Source organism: Siphateles boraxobius, unplaced genomic scaffold (genome assembly GCF_051911475.1).
Source record: "Siphateles boraxobius isolate OS27281-9 unplaced genomic scaffold, OSU_SipBor_1 26, whole genome shotgun sequence".
In the NCBI taxonomy this organism is placed as follows: domain Eukaryota; kingdom Metazoa; phylum Chordata; class Actinopteri; order Cypriniformes; family Leuciscidae; genus Siphateles; species Siphateles boraxobius.
This window is the reverse complement of record NW_027508876.1, coordinates 24,267,041-24,286,748: the sequence shown is the minus strand read 5'-3', so window position 1 is coordinate 24,286,748 and position 19,708 is coordinate 24,267,041. Positions and strand designations below refer to the sequence as shown.

The 19,708-nt window shown below is 37.5% G+C and overlaps 1 protein-coding gene across 1 annotated transcript; it reads right to left on the bottom strand.

Annotated features, from left to right (window-relative positions):
- Positions 1–105: 105 nt before the first annotated feature.
- LOC143752075 (60 kDa lysophospholipase-like) lies at positions 106–18,994 on the bottom strand. Its single transcript, XM_077245059.1, has 17 exons — positions 18,912–18,994; positions 18,483–18,633; positions 10,769–10,898; positions 9,111–9,222; positions 8,908–9,033; positions 8,760–8,843; positions 8,091–8,217; positions 7,745–7,857; positions 6,585–6,770; positions 6,395–6,508; positions 6,151–6,270; positions 5,919–6,014; positions 4,260–4,423; positions 3,158–3,244; positions 2,196–2,295; positions 1,876–1,938; positions 106–1,333 (listed from the first exon to the last, which is right to left on the bottom strand). The coding sequence occupies exons 1-16, from the start codon at positions 18,936–18,938 to the stop codon at positions 1,888–1,890; spliced, it is 1,788 nt and encodes a 595-aa protein (XP_077101174.1). The 5' UTR covers positions 18,939–18,994; the 3' UTR covers positions 106–1,333; positions 1,876–1,887.
- Between the last annotated feature and the right edge of the window lie 714 nt (positions 18,995–19,708).

Below are 19,708 nucleotides of genomic sequence, written 5' to 3'. Positions count from 1 at the left end.
GAATAAGATCAAGAGTGCTTCACTACAACACTATCACTTGTGAATAGAAGTAAGATCTCTAGTGTCTAGTCTGCTGCGCAGCAAAAAACAAACAGACTCCAGCAATTGCCTTTGAATATGCTTTAATCGGCCGGGAGTTCTCGTAACAATCGCAGAGAATCTCAGCTTCATCAAGAATACAACAGTTTATAAAGGATAGAAACACAGAACACAGCTAAATAAAATGACATACTACTCATAATCATCGTGTAATTTTTCTCGCATTTGATTAATTCAGTTTGTGCAAAACAGCATCCCACCCACACCCTCTGTTACTGGCAAAGCAAATTTAGATGTTAGAATAATCAAAATCAACAAAATCATGTGGTTGGTGGTTCATTTTTAGTTCATTGTTGAATACTCAATATATCATGGGACTATTAGATTTAAAATAACTGTAGCCAGGATATCTTCAGTTTCTGAAACAACAACCTTGCTAAAAAAGACTTCTGATATATTATTCTTTTTTAAATGTTAAATGTTAGCCCTGTAAAGAAAAAGAAATGTTAGTTCATGATTAGTTTTTAAAATTCCTACTTCGAGGTATAACGCGGCGGTGCATGGACAACACCAGACAAAGAACTGAGGGGCTTTTATACTCGATAAGGTACTGAATACAAACAGGTAATCTAATCAATAAGTAACCAAGAAGACAAAGTGGTGGGAAAAAGAGAACAAAAGGAAATCTAACATAACTAAGGCAGGTAAAACAGGAACTAAAACACAATGAAAATGAAACCAGTACAGAGCATAACAGTGACAACAAGTGTTTAGAAAATTGGTATTTTTACGAGAATTTTTAAAACGGATTTAAACTTTTCCAGGTTAAAAAAATAAGGAACCGATTTTGCTGAAGGATAAAAGTGCATAAAGAAATACAACTGACCTTTCACTGGATTAAAATTAATTAGTTATTTTACTTTTCAAGAACATTTTTAATGTAATTCAACATTTTTGACACTTTTTTTTAAACCATATCTCACTAAATACTGTGCATAAAGACTCATTAGCTTCACTGCCATTACTATTGTAAATGCTATAAAAATACATTCACACTAAGTAGACGACACTAATAGGTGACACTGATATTACTGCTGCTCTCATACAACAAAAACAATATCTCACATTTAAGCAGAATGTGACAGACAGAAAAATGTGCATCATTTAGATAAAAGCTTCTGCTAATTGAATAAATGTGAATGTAATCATCAGATGATAATGGCAGAAAGTGACAACTAGCAAGACGGCCTCCTCAGGATCTTGTTGGCAAAGTAAGCTCGATAAACTCGCCATTCTAGAGAACAGACAGAACAAACAACAATATAAGCACGTTTCTGAAGTTTTAAATCAATGTAGGTGCGTCCCAATTCGCGTACTTATACACTATTCTAGAATTTTTTAAGAAGGCTAGAAATAGTGTAAGTAGTGCGTCCACACAGAAAATTCCAAAAAGAAAAAGTGCACTTTAAATACCCGGATGATGCATTAAATTAACGGAAAACCTGAAGTGTGGAAGGTTGGACACTTCATGCACTGTTGCAACTTTAAATACGTAGTGTAGCAGGTGGGTCTACCAGACTCAGATGTTGAATGTCAAAATAACCTTATAAAATTCATACACTACATGGATGAGTACGTAGTGCATAAGTACATAGTGTGTAGCAGGGGTGGATTAAGGTCTACACAGGGCCCTAGGATCAGGGATTTCTAGAGGCCTCCCACCCCCGAAATATATACAATATGCCGGAAATCGAGCAAGCAAAACCTGGTATTAAGATGCGTTTTCGGAGAAAGTGCATCTAAATGCACGCGTGTTATTGTAAGCATATTTCATACCTGTGATTGGCCCTAAGCAGCCTCTAGGAAGGTAGCAACCTCCTTCTGTTCAAAGGCTCTTGCCTGAAGGTGAGAGAGGTCAATTCATGAATGATTACAGGAAGCATGACATTATCAACACATCTTAACATATATATTTGCCGACACAGAAGACAAATACGCATAAACAAGTCATTTTGGAAGCGCTTTTTCCAAAGCAACGTACAAATGAGGAACATGTGCCTCATATCCACTCATACAGGTTTTTAAATGGCAAGTCACTGCAGGCACTGGTTGTTGGGTTATGTACTATTCCACACTGCACATCCCCATTAACTCACCACTTCAGTAGGCGTCTTTTTATCATAACCGGGCATGGCCATATCAACCCCAGCTAACTTCCAAATCTTCAATCCCTCCAAGTCACCACTCGCAGCAAGACTGTAAAACACACACCAGAATATCTACATGAGTCATCATGAACCCTGAAGCTACTATTATTATTCCAGCTATATATATATATATATATATATATATATATATATATATAGCTGGAATAATAATAGTACACTACATGTGCACTAATATTATATATATATATATATATATATATATAATATTAGTAAAATTCAGTTCGGGCATGTTTAATACATTGATCTGTTCAAGCGGAGACCTCAACCTCATGTCAGCAAGACGGCAGCTTTAAATTGACACTCCTGATCTGTTCTAAATGTGGAGGTGATATGAGTGCAGTTTAATCTTGTTTCATAAAACATTTCTGACTCTAAATTCTGACCAGATGAACCATGTTCAAATTCATTGAATTTAGTTAACAGAATCAACTGACACTGCTTGTTGACTGTTTAGTAGGCTACCAGTACTACATTCCATAAAGTAAGCATTTTTATAAATTTTTATGTTATTATTACTAATACAATTATAGTTGTATAGATCTTTGGTGACATTCAGTATGAAGACTGATGTAGCTGAAGTTCTGCCATGCCACAAGAAACAAGATGATGCCATGCTTAGATCCAAATTCCAATAATACTGTATCTTTGCTGTGTCAATGCAATGAAAGTCCCTGAATGACTGGTTAGACCAGAATAAATACTAGAGAAAGGGTGAGAAGAAGTGTGTGTGTGTGTGCGTGTGCGTATGAGTGTGAGTGTGAGTGTGAGTGTGAGTGTGTGTGTGTGTGTGTGTGTGCGTGTGTGTGTGCGTATGAGTGTGCGTGTGTGTGTGTGCGTGTGCGTGTGTGCGTGTGCGTGTGCGTGTGAGTGTGAGTGAGAGAGAGAGAGACCGGCACAGCTCTGTTCCAGTATCCCGCAATTCATCTGGGGAGAGGTGAGCTCCACACTTCCTCAGCATCTCCACAACATCCTTATGCCTACAGACAGAGAAAAGTGACATGTCTTAAAGGGATAGTTGTGCAAATGAAAATTTAAATGAAAATGATGATTTACTCAACATCACTGGCCTTTATTAAACCCCTGGAGCCGTGTGGATTACTTTTATGATGGATGACGCAGATCTGACATGCATCCCATTTTCTCATAACACTTTACAATCATTTAAGACTTTATTTAACTTGTTTAAGACAGTGCTTACAAGGATGCTCAACAAAATGGGCATTTTGGCAGAGTTTTGTTTGTTTTGTGGTGCGGTGTCTGGGCGCAGAAGTTGTGTGTCACACAGACCAGAGATTCACCGCACGAGTTCTCTTTTGTGTCTAGTCACATTAGAATGTTTTAAAAGCATTTTTGTGAATTAGAGCTTCATCATATGTACCGGATGTGTGCATTTGGTCTGAATGTAATGATAGAATATCCGACCTGCCTGTCAATGTATGTATTTATGTACTTTCTACTGCCAATACATACACAACACTCAGCTGTGAGCAAGTAAGTCATGCTGCTTCTGTACAATATAGCGTACATGAATAGCAGATCTATACAGGTGGAGCTGGGGAATTTGGAGGGTTTTTGAAAAGCGTGCTGCACTGCTAAGGCAAATGGAAAATGTATCATTTTACACTGTAATGCACCTACGAACAATGTTTAAAACATGCAAGAAAAGAATTGCATGGATGGTATCAAATGGCTCTATGAATTAGGTGGACAAACTAAAACAGTAATAACGTATAACCGCGACCTCTAGATGACTTTAAAAACCTTAGTGGTGTCAGTTTGTGTAAAGGGAAGAAATATGTTTGATGATATAAGACCTGTTATACAACATGCCCACACACATCTGCACACCCGCACATTAGTTGTGGTGAAAACAGAGAAAAAACTTTAAGGTACAGGAAATCATTCAGTTATATACACATTTATAAGCTTCCTAATGCATATAATGCAAATAGATATCAAGCTAAACCATCCGACCTTACTAGCCTGTCTTACCTGAGGTGAATGGCATTGCGAAGTGGTGTATCACCAAAGCGATCTTTGACATAGACTGTGGCCCCTTTACTCAGCAGATACTGCACCACTTTCAGATGTCCCTCACATGCGGCGATGTGAAGGGGAGTTCGGCCATCATAATCCGCCAAGCTCAAGTCAGTGCCCTGTAAACAACAACAACAACAAAAAAAGAAAGCATCATTTCTTATGTCTCTTTTCCCCCTATGCTATTTGGTACTATAAAGTATTTTTACTTCATTACTGTACTTAAGTATAATTTTAAAGTATCTGTTCTTCACTTTGGGAAACTAACTTTTTCCTCATAAAAACATGCCATTCCTCACTATTTTGAACAGAAGAAATCATCACCAGCTCAGTGACACAATAGCAGTGTCCAATTTGTTAACTAGTTAATTGTTTTCAGTTAACCTGTTAAATCAGTTCGCAAATCGCAATGAACGATTCATTTGTGAACTGGACTGCATCTGATATCTTCTGTTCACGGATTCTAATGATCTGATCAGAGTCTCCGGTTAACAATTCACTGCATTCACTGCAGTCTGACTCATGAGCCAAGAATGGGAGATCCTCTGAACTTGCACGTCACTGATAATGCAAAGAGTAATTAATGCTAATGTTTAAGATTTATTATTGTAATAAAAGAAAATCATAGACCAGGACTGCCAGTTGTTTGTATACTAAATCTGCTGTAAAAGAGTGAGCCATTTAAGCACATTATATGAAAAGCTTGAATGTGTGCATGTTTATATTTGTGTATACCATCTGAATGGGGTAGGTTTTAGATAAAAACTTAACATAATGCTAAAATAACACAAATTAATGCCCATGCATCCTCCCCTTTGCCATAACAGTAGATGTTAATGATGTGAACTAGTATGTTTGCATTGCGTTCTTAAAATGTTAACGCATTTTGCCCTATCTGACGTCTGTTTATATTTGTCAAAACACATTTAGTTTGTTTTTCTAATTTTATATATACTATATGGCCTATTTGGTTATTTTCATATGTTTACACAATTGAATTATCAGTAATAGTTATCAGTGTATGACAAGTTTTGATAATAAAATAAACATTTTAAGCAGTACGATGGCGCATATACAATTGCTAAATAAATAAACATTCGTTCAGTCAGTAGTTTTTACTTTAAATACTTAAGAACCTTAAAAATTTAGTACTTTTGCACCTTTACTCTAATAAATTTGAAAATGAAAACTTAATACTTTTACTGGAGTAGTGTTTTAATAGGGTATCATACTTTTACTCCAATACTTGATTTATGTACTGCCAGGTTATAAGATGTTGAGTTGATAAGGCCTTAAAAGAGCTATTTGGATTTCACTTTGAAGGGATATTCTGCTGGTATGGCAGATGGTCCAACCTGACTGACCGTTTATGCTGTAAGTACATTTGAAGATTCAGCTTGTGTGGAAGTGTCTTTAAAGGCAATTCACAATGCATCGACATGCTGACCAACGGCAACAGACACTTGCTTTTTTCAGATCAGTGTGTTGCTGTCTGTGGGTACACCGACTGGATATACCAAATTAGCATTTGTTGGGTCGTGAAATGCACAAAGATTTACAAATGCAAGTCATTGCAAAGGCACTTGCTGGTACAGCAAACATCCAAATGCTTACCATTTCTCTTATGGCCTCTAAAGCCTCAGTATCTCCATTCTTAGCAGCAGCACAGGCCAGAGCGGGCATTAGCGCATTTCGTATGGCTTCAAGCTCCTAAGGACATCAATAATATTATAGTGGATTACAACAGTTAATCACAACTTCTTCTGGTCCTGAATATGCTTGTTCATTATGGGGCTATACAAACTCAACCAGAATAACATAGAAGCAAAAGGTCTGGCCTACTCACCTCTTTACAGCCAATGCTGAGGGACCTGGCGATGACCTGAATAAAGCGACTGTCGCTAAGAGAGAGCTTTGCACCCTCCAGGTCAGCTACCATCTCACCACGCAGGTTGCGACTCAGCATCTTATGAACAAATAACATGTTTTAAATCCATAAAGTAACATTACTAACAGTGTACTGTGCAAACTGTCCTGGGAGATGCAAAATTGTCACTTTCTGTTTTATACTTTCATAGTCATTATTTTACCTTCCTCTTCTCTTCTTTACTGATGTCTTGTTTTGCCAGCACATAGGAGAGCTTTGAAAGAGCAGCTTCTGGAGTCATATCAAACCCAGCAACCACACCCGCCTTACTCAGAGCCTGAGAGGGAATATGAAAGAAGTACACACTCCTGGAGTAAACCCACATGAAGCCTTTCGCAAGCAAACTCCCATACCTGGCCAGTGGCGTATGATATTGTGACTGTGCCCCTGAGGCACTGAGTGCAGTTGACAATGATGAGTCCTCTCTCAGTCGCTTTACGGATCTCATCCAGCAAGTCTGGGCGGTTATCAGGGGCGTTACCACTGCCGTAGGTCTCCAAAATGACACCCTCCATGGGAGCCGTCAAAAAGGCCTTGACCTGATGTGAAAATAGACTTCATTTGAACATCTGAAAACTTGCATGTCGATATTAATTTATTATTTAACATTCACAAGCCATTTTATTTCCATAATGTAATGTTAATCTGAGTGTAACAGAAAACTGAACAATAAAATAGGGATTGGCATACCCCAACGGTTTACCTTTTTCAAATCTAACATTATTTACAACTATGGCCATAATCTTATATTATTATTATTATTTAAAAATAAAACTAATGTTAACCAGCATATGATTACTTATTTTTTATGCAAAAATAAATTAAATAATTAATTAATATCTCTTCCATGATGACCATGTTTTCATGTAATTATTCTTAATAACATACTTTGACCTTTTTGGCAAGGAAAATAATTGATATACACAGTGCTTAACAAATGTATTAGATCACCACCCAATGTAAGGTTTGTGCTGCAGCTGCCCTAAACTAACAGTATTGGTGTTCATATAATATATTGGTGTGTATATACACACTATATAGCTAGACTTGGCTAAGCAATAATGAGAATGAGAAAAACACAAATGTTGGCATTATGACTAAATGAACATTAAGAGGCGTAAAAAAACAACAACCAAGAAGCATGTGTTCATAAAAACCAAGATCATAATAAAGGAAGAAAAAAAAAGCATGGCAAACGAGCAAGACTAATGTAGTAAATACCTGCTCCTTCCCCCACACTGCTCTTAATAGAGGTGGTGTAAATGCTAATGCTAATTGCTGGCTTTTTTAAGAAAAGCTCTGTCTCATCACATACAGAACAAATAACAGTAAATCAACAGCAACTGACCTAATAATTCACTACAGCAAATCTACGAAGTGTTCAAAGCAGAACTTCTGCATGTGAGTTAAACTTACATCATCAGTAATAGATTTCAATTTACTACAAATGTTTTGTCACTCAACATTAAAGATGTATGACCAAAATCTGTGGCATATTACCACACAGCCTTACTGTATCAGTAGTAATCCCTGGGAAGAGTCGCAGGAGACCCACATTTTGGTTCATTTGTGTGTTGACGGTGAATTTGGCAGTTATGCTTGATCGCCACACAGTGTCCCAGTTAACTGAACAACAAAAAATATTCATTTTTACATCAGAATACAGACATTAGTGCAATTACATCAGTAATGAAGAAGTTGACATGAAATTGCAAGCAGTGGCAACAGTGTCTTGTGACACAGTTTGTTAAGCTACTTGAAATCTACTACAGATTGCAAGATACATTTACTGTATATATGTATATTAGCCTAATATTTCGGACTTTTGCAGCCATAAATGTTGGAAGAACTGGAATTACCGTTGATGTCAACTTCAAAATTGGCTAATGGCGGAAGATTTGGTGAGGCAAATGCTTCAAAGCTTCCAGAGTCCACCTTGGTGACACGATTGCCTCTGTACAGCTTATGGTGAAAATAGAGGCAAACCTGTGTAGAAATAAAGAGATAAAAGGTTATTTTCTTGTCCCTTGCTCATTTCAAACAGTTTTCAATAATTGTATGTGACTATGTCCCTTTACTGTGTGTCAGCCTTCACTGGAACACGTTATCATGGACCATCAAAACATGTACTGAATTATTTGACAGGTGGTGTAAAGATTCAGTGCTACTAGCGGAAGATTTTTGTGCGTGGTGGAGGGCAGACGTGACTAATCAAAAATGTAATTCGTTGTCGATGATTTTCATTATTGATTTGCCTATTATTGATTTGTTTTAATTAGTTGTTATTTATTAGTTAGTAGTCAGCTCTAGTTCACACTCTCATTCACACCTACACACAATTTTAGCTTCTCCAATTCACCACGCTGCATGTTTTTAGATTGTGGGGAAACCAGAGCACTGGAAACAATGGGAGAACTACATGCAAACTCATAACATTTATTTTATATTCAATAACACTTTACGAACACTCATACTTCTTTTGCAATGGATATAAAAGCATCTCTTAAATTAAAAGAAATATCTCTCACCTCGGGAATGACAAACTGTCCTGCAATCAACAGCGCCCCCAAGAGGTTGTCCCTCCCATCACTCCTCATCTCAAAGATGGGCACCTGCCACACATAAAATGGTTAGTTAAAGGAATAGTACATTTAAAATATCTTTAAAACGTGTTACCTGTGAGCCAGTGAGGACGACAGGCTTTCCCAGATTCTCACACATGAATGATAAGGCAGAGACGGTGTAAGCCATTGTGTCAGTGCCATGCAGAACAACAAAGCCATCATAATCCTCATAGTATTTCTGTGAACGAGACAAACATTTCTGAGCACTGACTGTCTAAAGTGGAAGAAAAAAAAAAAAGATGGTTAAAAAGGCACCTCAATGTCTTTTCCAATAGTGCTCCAGTCATTTGGAGTCATGTTGCTGGAGTCAAGCAGGGGAGAGTACTCTAAAAACGTATACACAATCCTCTTGTCCAGTTTGGATCGTCTGAGGTAAGCATAAGAAAAATGAGGCTCGATTTAAGTCAACATACATGTACCATAATGACAACAAGCTTCAAAAACCAATCAATATTTCATTTAGTAGCATTAAACAAAAAAAATGAAAAAAGAAAGCTGCAAGCAGCGATAAAAGGGCTCTTGCACCCAGGGCCACCACCACCCGGTGGCCTTAGGAAAACAGTGAACAGTGGGTCATATGCTTTTAAGGGGTAAATAAATATATGAATAATAAGTCATTTTGATGTGGCACACTTCCTGTTGTCAGCACGTGGCGCTTTGACTATAACTGAATTTTTCCATGTAGATGTCTTCAGGCCAAGACTCTTATCAAACATGAAGTTTGAGACAGATCAGATATTGTATGCCTGAGTTACACCAACTTCCTGTTTCTTGCCATTAATAGCAAGCTTTAGCACTTTGCAAAGTGTTGTATGATTTAACGGTTTCTAGCAGGCACTTGATTGCATCTTGAAATGTGTTTCTGGGAGTGCATTGCAGTGTAAAGCATGGAATTTCCTGTTGCCAGCAGCTGGCGCTGTGACGGTAACTGAATATTGCCATGTAGATGTCTTCAGGCAAGGACTCTTATCAAACGTGCCAAAGTGTGGGGCAGATCTACCACTGTTACACTTAAATATACTTAAAATGATAATTTTATATACTAAAAAGTGGGAAAATTCAGTCCCAAGCAGTATTAAAATAGTACACTTACAAGTATACTAATAGTAGCCTACATAGATATTAGTATACTTACTACATAAAGTATACTTAAAAACACACTTAAGTAATCAAATTAACTTTCTTTTTCGTAAGGGATATAAGCTCACAAAAAAAAAGTCAAAATTGCGAGAGATAAACTTGTCATGTCTCACTTAGAGTCATCTCTGCATATTAACCAAGGAGAAAGCATTTTAGTGGTTCTCAACTGGTGGGACAACACCCAAAAATGTATCACAAGACTTTTCTGAAAGGATCAAAGAAAGTACGGAAAAAAAATAATGAAAGTCTATACACAATACATAAATGCTTAGTTAGGATGCCAGATTAAATAAACTTATCAACTTTAAAGTTCTTACAATATCTTTTGTTCTTGACATGCAAAGGTTTATTGTGTTGTGGCTAATACTCATACAAAATAGTGTTGTTTTTTGCCTTGTGCACTGCACATCCGCTGTTCTTTATAGCATTTACACAATTTTCAGCAAATTGTCAGTGCTTAGTAGCAACGTTTGGATATTGTCGTCAGCCTGGAACAGCCTGAAGGTACAATATTTTAGAAAACAGCATAATCATACTTCCTGGAACAGCCTTTGCATTGGGATGCCTTCAAACGCTGCCATGTTTTGCACAAGTCAGGCTAATAATACAAATAAATTACACTTTACAATCAGGTAATATGAAGTCGTGGTTGGTAACTTGTGATTTTTTTTTTTTTTACTTTACTTGTGCATGAGTGGTATCACCAAATAGTTTACCATAACACTCTGCGTTCCTGATCAGCCACCTCCTTACATGTTTGCATGGGAACTTACGGCGACACCAGTGTTTTATCCTCAGACTTGTAGTATTCGTACAGCTTTGTCCGTTGTGCGTAAGGCTCATCATGCAGAATGGGGAGTGTGCGTAGAGTTTTAACAAGAGCATTTGGTTCTGGAGACAGAACTGCAAATATAAAAGAAAAGCATCTAAGAAAGTTGCATCTGACAACAAATTCACATAGGTCTATGTACAACAGTAAGTGCTGCATGATTGAAAACCCCTGGCACAGTTGCTGCTTCATGTTTTATCTGTTTAATTCAGCATTTTGTGAGTGCTTCGAAGAAGCTGTACCAAACGACTAGCGTAAGTGTGATCTATGGCCGCATAGCCTACTCCTTTCCCACCGTTGACAAGATTTTCCTGTCATTTATGACACAATGCTTCCTCGCCATTTTCTAGTTTTTCCAGAAATCTCTGTTTACACTGCTATACGGTATAGGACGCACTGTTACGAAGAAAACTGAATAGAAATGAAGAAACTGATCCACACAATAGGGGGAGCTGTAATGAAAGTGTTTGCTGTCAAAGTTACACCAGCACACGAAACGTACATGCTAACCTACTCACGAAATGATATTTGTTTTGTGTCTGTTTTTAATTTGTTTGTTTATTTAACAGGGACAATACATTAGGCATTTTTACACATAGACAACCGATGCCGTGAACATAGGGCATATAGCGTAAAGCTATTTTGCGGCCCGCGTATGGGGTTAGATTTCGGTCACAATTCTGCACACACAAGATCACATTTTGAGCATGCAAAAGGGCATTTTACACGCGGGTGAACTGAGTTTTGCTGAGAAATGTTCGTCTCGCAGATAAGAAAATATTTTGAGCGAACAAAAATAAATTTTGCATTTAAAATAAGTATTTGGATGTGCGCAGTAGCAGTGGCGCCACCAGGGGGTGGGTGGCCGTGGCCACCCCTGGCCGACTCCTGGCCACCCCACTGGCCACCCCAATGACCAGTATAAATTTTAGTAGCATCAGTTATGCATTTCATAAATAAGTCAAAAATATTCTTTAGTAAAAGAAGACGGGGAATTATGTGTCGTGACGTGCTTTTTAAGTGCCAAATGGTTACAGTATACTGTTACAGCAGCTTTTCGATGTGTCTTTGCCAAGTTTTGACAAGCAGGGATGCAAACAGCGCGCTTTTCGGCGCCTCCCGCTTTTTTCACGTCAGTTTGGGTGACAAAGTCATCTGAAGTCATTCCACGGATTAATGTGAGGGACAGAAGTCTACTTACATCATTAAAGTATACGGAAACTCGTTTTCCCTCCTCTGCGGCTGTCAATCATTCTCCATTCATATTCAAACAGCGCGCGCGCCTCTTGGATGCACGGTAAAACTCTCTCCAATATGATATATTCACATTATAATGCATGATCTGTAGATAAAAGGCTGTAGATTTGCATAAAATTACTTTATTTTGGTGGAGTTTGTTGCTGCTGTTTTTAAACGACTCACTACCGTGTGCTTGTTGGACTATGAATTGGCATCAAACGCACAATAACTGGAATTTAAAACTTTGAAACAAAGGAACAAATCGCACTAGGATTTGTGCGCTCGACATTTCTTCGCTTTCAGACGTGAACTTTTAAATGCGTACTTATGCAGCGCAGCGCTGAAGTAATGTAGCCTACTATTATTATAAAGTGTTACCCATCATTTCTGCCCCCGCGAATCCCGCGATGCGCATACACGCTGTGTGCGCGCTGTTTTTTCATGTTATCATGGGTTTGCGCACTGGAATATTATTAAAAGCCAATATATTTCGTTATAGCTAGCCTGCTCAATACATTTAAAATAAGCATAATTTAATAGTATATTATTTCTTTGTAGTGTAGGGTATATAAGCAACCCTAACCCTTCTTGACATTAATAGCCTATATAAATATAAAATTGCGAAATGTATGATTGCCTGATTGTATTTTATAAGATAACTAATAGTAATTTGTTTTTATTAACATATTTAGATTTTATAAAATCACTGTGCAGATTTTTTCAAGAATTACTTTTTGATGCTAATTTATACACTCATTAAGTTTATAAAAAATTCATAATACATGTATGTAATATTTAAAGGTGTTAACTGTAATCTTACACTGCAAAATAATAACTTAAAAAGGATTAAATTCAGCACAATTATGTAAGTATCTGGAAATTTGCCATGGGGCGAGGGCCCTTATATATATCATATCTATATAATATATATCATTATATATAATATAATATATATTAGTAGGGCCCTACTGATATCATTAGTAACATTAAATATAACACAATAAACCAAAGTATATCAGGAGGAGTTTCCTTAAGTCTTTCTGATAGTTTTCTACAGGCCGGTTTACTACAACAGTAGAATAAAATTCTGAAATTATGGTTTATAGTTTTGGTGTGCCACCCCAAGATTTTAAGTGGCCCCATCTGGCCACCCCTATGAAAAATTTCTGGAGGCGCCTCTGCGCAGTAGTTCTCTTTCGCATGTGCAAATTATTTGAGCAGACAGCTCGCTTGCTCAACACAACCCAGCGTTACAATATGCCATACTTCCAGCCAATCAAAGATGAGGCTGCTAAATTCTGATTGGCTGGCTTTGACAACCAATCACAAGACTCCCTGCACCGACTGTGGAAGAAGTCGGGGCTGGAGATGAGAGGAGCAAGAAAGCGAAAATTTGCACATGCGAAAGAAAACGTCTGCACACATCCAAAATACTTATTTTAAATGCAAAATTAAACATACCCACGGCCCTGGTTAGGAATTAACATAAAATCAAAACATCCCCCCCAAAACACCCACAATCATCACAAGAAACAAAGCAAATACAAATACACACATGTATACCTATGTATATGTTGTACCCAAACAAATCAACAATGGCATATTGACATACCTAAACACATCAACTTTACAAACAACTTCATAAAAATAATGTAACTAATCTAAAAAGACTTAATGTTCACATCGCTGTATAGATTTCAGCCATTGTTTCAGCTTTGTAGAGAAAACTGCAGAGTTCTGGTTGCAACTTTAGATCTACAGGCATGGTGTTCCATAGATGTGTGTAGCCTACCTTTCACTGAAAAGGATGATTGACCCACAGTAGTTCTGCATCTCCGAACTCTAAAATTCTCTGGTCTTTACCCCATCACTGTATTTTTCTATCAACTGACAGATTATATCAGGGGCAAGGCCACACTTAAATACTGTTTTTATAAATGATATAAAAAACGATCCTTCTCGTAGGATCGGTATATTTATTTAGAGGTTTTTGCTGACAGAGGTAGGTTATGGTATAGCGGTTTCTGCCAAAGAACCGTGTTTCTGAATGGGCTGAGGCGCTAGACTGTGGCCGGAGAGCATTTGCTCAATATTATTATCTAATTTTTGACAAAGGTGGCGTTTAGCGACTTTTGCATCTAAACTCTGTCTCAGTATCGAAAGTGCCGATATCCATAAATAGGCCTAACATTGGAAAGTTTTATCATAATTGACAGCATGTTATTATATAAACAAATCATTATTTTGAGTCATATTTTAAACAACCAACAAGAACTTTAAATGCATATAACCGAGTGCAGAGAGCATGTTTCAGCCGCGTACCTCGCAGTTTTCCTTATCCCTCCACCACCCCATCTCCTCACTCATAGCTGACTATCAGGTTGTGCCTTATTTCACCAGGTCAGCCAGAGCTCTACACTATAAAACCATTCAATTCTGCCCATGCACAATAACACAGCTTCAGGAAGCTCACAAACTTCACTCTTTATCTTTAATAAAATCTTATCTGGGTCCAAAGAACGATACGCTCCAAAGGAGTGTAGGCTACTTTCAATTTGTTAGTGTGAGCTAGTGTTTAGAGTGTTGTGATAAATATTAGGTTAGATTCTTTATAACTTTATTCTTAATGCAGAGTGTAATCAATGATATAAAGTTTGCATCTAATTGTAAGTTGAAATAGTAGGCTAATCTCTCTTTCCCTGCCAACAATTTCAAAAAAATAAAATAAAATATACCAAATATATCAAAAGAATGAACAGAGTTTTCCTTTTTCACGAGTTCACACTCACAAATGATAAAATTCTGTAAATTAAAAGCATAAAATGTTCGTATTTGGCATGCTGTCCAAGGTAGAGATGCGCGGATGGGCTATTATTTCATCCGCAATCGCATCACAAAACTCATCATCCGTCCGCCATCCATCTGCACCAACGTTTTTGACCAATTTTCAAAACCGCACCCGCCCGCCATCCCCTGATACAAGGCGCTGCTGATGACAGCCGCGAGACTAGAAACCGCCCGCCACCCGCCCGGATTTAATTAAAATATTTTTTTTCGTCACGTCATCCGCCCGATCCGCGGTTTATCTGCAGAGTCCGCGGCTATAACCGCCAACCGCGCATCTGTAGTCCAAGGGGAGAGTTTCGAGCTGGGAATTTGGCCTGAACCCCACTATAGGGAATAGAACAGGAAAATAATGTTGTAATAATATCGTTAAATATAAAATTAAATTTGCCCAACTTAGCAAGCCAAAAGCCAATGGCGACAAAGCAAGGCAAAGAAAGGCGACAGTGGCAAAGGAACTAAAACTCCATCAGGTGACAGAATGGAGAAAAAAACCTTGGGAGAACCCCGGCTCAGTCAAATATATGTCTCTGCAGACAGTAATAGGAGTTACCAGATCAGTGGGCAAGGCCATAAACAGAGGGCGTTTTCGACCGCGTTACCTGATTTGACCAGGTCACAGTGAGGGTAGGGTTTAGGGGCGGGGTCAGGTGAAAGGCATCATTTTAATTGCATGATTTATAAACACCCACCAGTTTGCAAACACCCACTAATTGAGAAACACTCAGTTTTGTTCTGCAGAGACCCCATACTCGGCTCAGTCAGGGGGGCAGTTCTCCTCTGAAATCCCCACTGATCCCCATCCAACCTTCATCATCCTATTTTATGATAACTCCCTTTTCTATTTTTCAGGAACCACAGGATTCACGACCGGTAGTTATACTTTCCGTTACCATTTTTGGGGGTGGTCTAGCGGCCCCGTCATGGTGGATCCATTATCCACCTACGTTTGGGGGTTGGCTGCGCCCCTGCCTTCGTCTTCAGGCAGGAAATGGAGATATGCAGATCCGCTACCCTCGGATTATGAACTACGGACGGGGACTACGCCAAAGACCTTTAAAAAGAATTGCTCGCTGGTCTGTCAATAAATTAATGCTTTGTTAGCCTATATCATTCTATCTCCCGAGTCTTTCTGGTAAATGCTTCCCATGCCGCATACATCCCATTGAAACAGTCCTGCTTATATGAACATAAATTATGTAAAACTTTAACATTATACATCAAGTTTATTTAATGATCTTCGTTTTTGCTTTTCGTCAGCTTTTTTCAAAGTGATTGTTATTTTTATTCAGTTTTTGCCATAACTGACACAAAAACAAGATGTGTTGTGGCAACGTCAAATGGTCAACATGTGAACGTGCGTAGTAGGCCTAGCCTACGGTGATTGACTGGAACTCACTGAGGTCTGAAGTGGGACATTTCATTTGGGATAGGCTATTCCCACTTCCAACCTCTAGAACTCAGCATTAGAATCACTGGATTAAAACATTTAGTGCATCACATGATCAACCGCTAAATTTAAATAGCACGTTGACTGGCACTGAGCTACAGACATGCTCAGCACTTGTATCACAGCTATTCAGTGTTTTCAACCACATACAGTAAAGTATATTTTAGGTTTCAGACATTTATACATGCGTACAATAATTTTATTTTTATTTTTTATCTAGCCTATAACGTAATCTGCACTTAATTTCGATATATGCATATTCCTACCCGAAAATGAGATACTATAGCCTAAATGACATTTTCAAATTGCTTTAAAAAAACAAAAAACATCAGTGTTGTTTTAGAAAGGTCAGAAACAATAATGATTACACTACTGTCTGTCTGCACACGACAGCAAATCTCCGTGCAACTGTGGTTACAGTATTGTTATATGGGCCAATTCAAACCGGCCAATGGACCAGTCCACTAGTGTCTGCCATATAGAGTCAAGTGCGCATCATTGATCATTGTTCTCGCGAAAATATCAAAATATGAGTTCTGCAATTTAAAACATAATTTATAGAAGGATTATTATGCTGCTAGCACTCATCGCAGCCTAAACCCAAATTCAAATAGCCACATTTTTGTTTAACTTCTACTCATTATATTTTTGAGGGATCAACTCCATTAATGAGAATAGGATATTTATAGGCATGAAAATGGTAAACAGAGTTTAAAATCTTTTTTTAACTTCATTATTCCGCTCACAAAACGGACGTGTGCGGCGCTGAACACAAATAGGCTATAATAAGCCCATAAAGAATGTAATACGCTATCTCCTTAAACAAAATGATGATAACAATATTACATAGCCTAATATTTTTTTGCGCGATCTAGGCTACCAGAATAAATAATGTAAAATCGCCTAAATTGTTTATAAGACAATTCATTTAATATAAGTGATTATTCGTGTTAGCTTTTTTATTTTAAGTTGATTATTAGCAAATTGAAAATACCTGTTTGTATTTTACTTTGGGTTATGATATGCAATTAAAAGTATGTCTGCAGCACAGCACAAGAAAAAACTTGCTACTGCACTGACATTAGCTAAATATTTCGCATTTTTGTAACATAAACATCACTGTATTAGGCAGCCTATATATGCAGTTATCCACAACCTAACCATAAGCTCTTCTGCATAATAACGATAAAAAATTAAACACAACAGAAACTCGTTTAAACGCCAAACCTATGAACGTTAAACATGAACAGATGTTTCACTTCACTCAAAAAATACATAAAATAACACAGTCACCTCCAAATGGTGTCTCCAAATAAAACCGCGTAATTGAAGTAATTCTTTTAAAATTAGGCAGCCGCTTGAATCCTTAATTTTATCAGTTTTAATGGTTCCTCAATTGAAGTCTCAAAGCTCCTTAAGATTCCTTTAAAACATAGGAAAATGTAGGCCTTTCTCTTGCATGGTCTTATTAGTGAACTGTTCGCAGTATTTTTTATAGGCTATTTGTAACACCGAACCACAATTTCTTTAGCCTAATAAAATAGGCCTATACACACTATTCGAATTAACAAATTAAATTACGAAATTACGTTTTTAAAAAAAAGTGGCTATTAAACGCATCTTCTGTAGGCTGATTTGGAATAGGCTACTCAAACAGTCGCATGAAAAGATAAATAGGCCTATGGGAAACAGCCTCATGGAATAGCCTATATGTAAGGATGTTGCTTTCTTTTTTATAGACCTGTGGTTTCATTTTAATATTTTAACGAACAGTTGTTATGCTGGTAAGTCAATGTGGTATGCTGGTAAGTGCAACTTTTTAAAAAATAATTAATTAATTTAATTTCTACTGATTAGCCTAAACAAGTAGCTAATTCGGAAACATAGTGCTCATTTAGTTTTAGATATGCATCATCAGAATATACCATTTTATTTAGGCCTAATTCAAATAATTTACATTAGCAAAAATCAATAATAGCAAAAAAGACAATGATTTTGTAGATAAAGTCTAGCTTTTTTGGTCGCAATTGTATGTGTGCAATATATCTAAATCTTCATAATTTATGAAAAACGGTGCTAATTAGTTGTCTGTATGAACCCTCGTGCAGTCAGGTGTGAAACTTACCTCCGTCATGCAAGATCATTCCTATGGTTCCTCCGGTGTTTATGACCAGGACCCTCGTCTCGATATCGGTACTCAGATCAGGAGAGCCCGAACTGTCGCAGACTCTCCTGCGACCCTTTCCCAGGGCGCTTCGGCAGAGAGACTTCTGCGACTGAAACACATCAGATTGATTTAACCTGTTACTCAGCAATGTCATGCTTGCTAAAGCCCAAAACTAACCAAAAAATTATTTGAGAGACAGCGCGTTTATTGTATACGCTACTCGCACCTAACGTGCAAAGGCTAAAATTACTTATAGGTTCTTCTACACTTTTATCAACACAACAAACCGTATCACTAGGCTATATCAGAACATGTGAGTTTTACAACGAGTAGTAAAAGAAACCTTTGTCTTATCAAATCTGGTAAAAAAAAAAAAAAAAATCTTACCAGGAAATTCAAATCCATGTCTTTCATTTTTAAAATTTTTTGGTAAGTCTATGTGAAATTCACATAGGATGACTGTTGAAGATGCTCGTGCTATTTACAATTTACTCTTTTATTTGCTGCAGACATGAAGTGAAACTTTGTTTAAGCCAATGAGGGCGCTGGACCACTGTCACGTGACTGCGGAATAAATTGATTAGGCTAGATTTTTTTTTCAGCGAATTGCGCAAGGTCAAATTACTTCGTAACTGCTGTTGCAATAACAATACTTATTGATTTCTTTATTTTCGTTTTCCTTTCCTTCTATCGTTCTATTAAAAGTTGCTCAGATAACCCAGGCTGAGTTAGACATTTAATAATATCTCACATTATTAATAAACACAAATGCTGAGCTGTGATCACACTAAAATATTAGCCTAAATGAAATTAAATCAAACATAAATTAAACATATCTTAAAGAGTTCTGATTTGTTGGAATGGCAGAATTCATATTCAGGATGCTCTTCACAACTGGAATAAGCAGTGAGCATGTCAAATAATAGCTAGCAAGCACTTAATCAACTCCCAATCATGAATTATATTTATAAATAGGCCTAGTAGTAGGCCAACTACTACTACTACTAGTAGTAATAGTAGTAATCTATGCTTACACACACACACACACACACACACACACACACACACACACACACACACACACACACACACACACACACACACACACACACACACACACACACACACACACACACACACACACACACACACACACACACACACACACACACACACACACAGTA

Bases quoted from the DNA above. Each gene is read 5' to 3' on its own strand.
- LOC143752075 (XM_077245059.1), bottom strand. From the start codon at position 18,938: ATGAAAGACATGGATTTGAATTTCCTG. The intron at 6,271-6,394 runs GTAAAATAATGA...TTTGTTCATAAG, and splicing joins GTAAAGAAGAGAAGAGGAAG to ATGCTGAGTCGCAACCTGCG. The intron at 2,296-3,157 runs GTCTCTCTCTCT...TGTGTTTTACAG, and splicing joins ACTGGAACAGAGCTGTGCCG to TCTTGCTGCGAGTGGTGACT.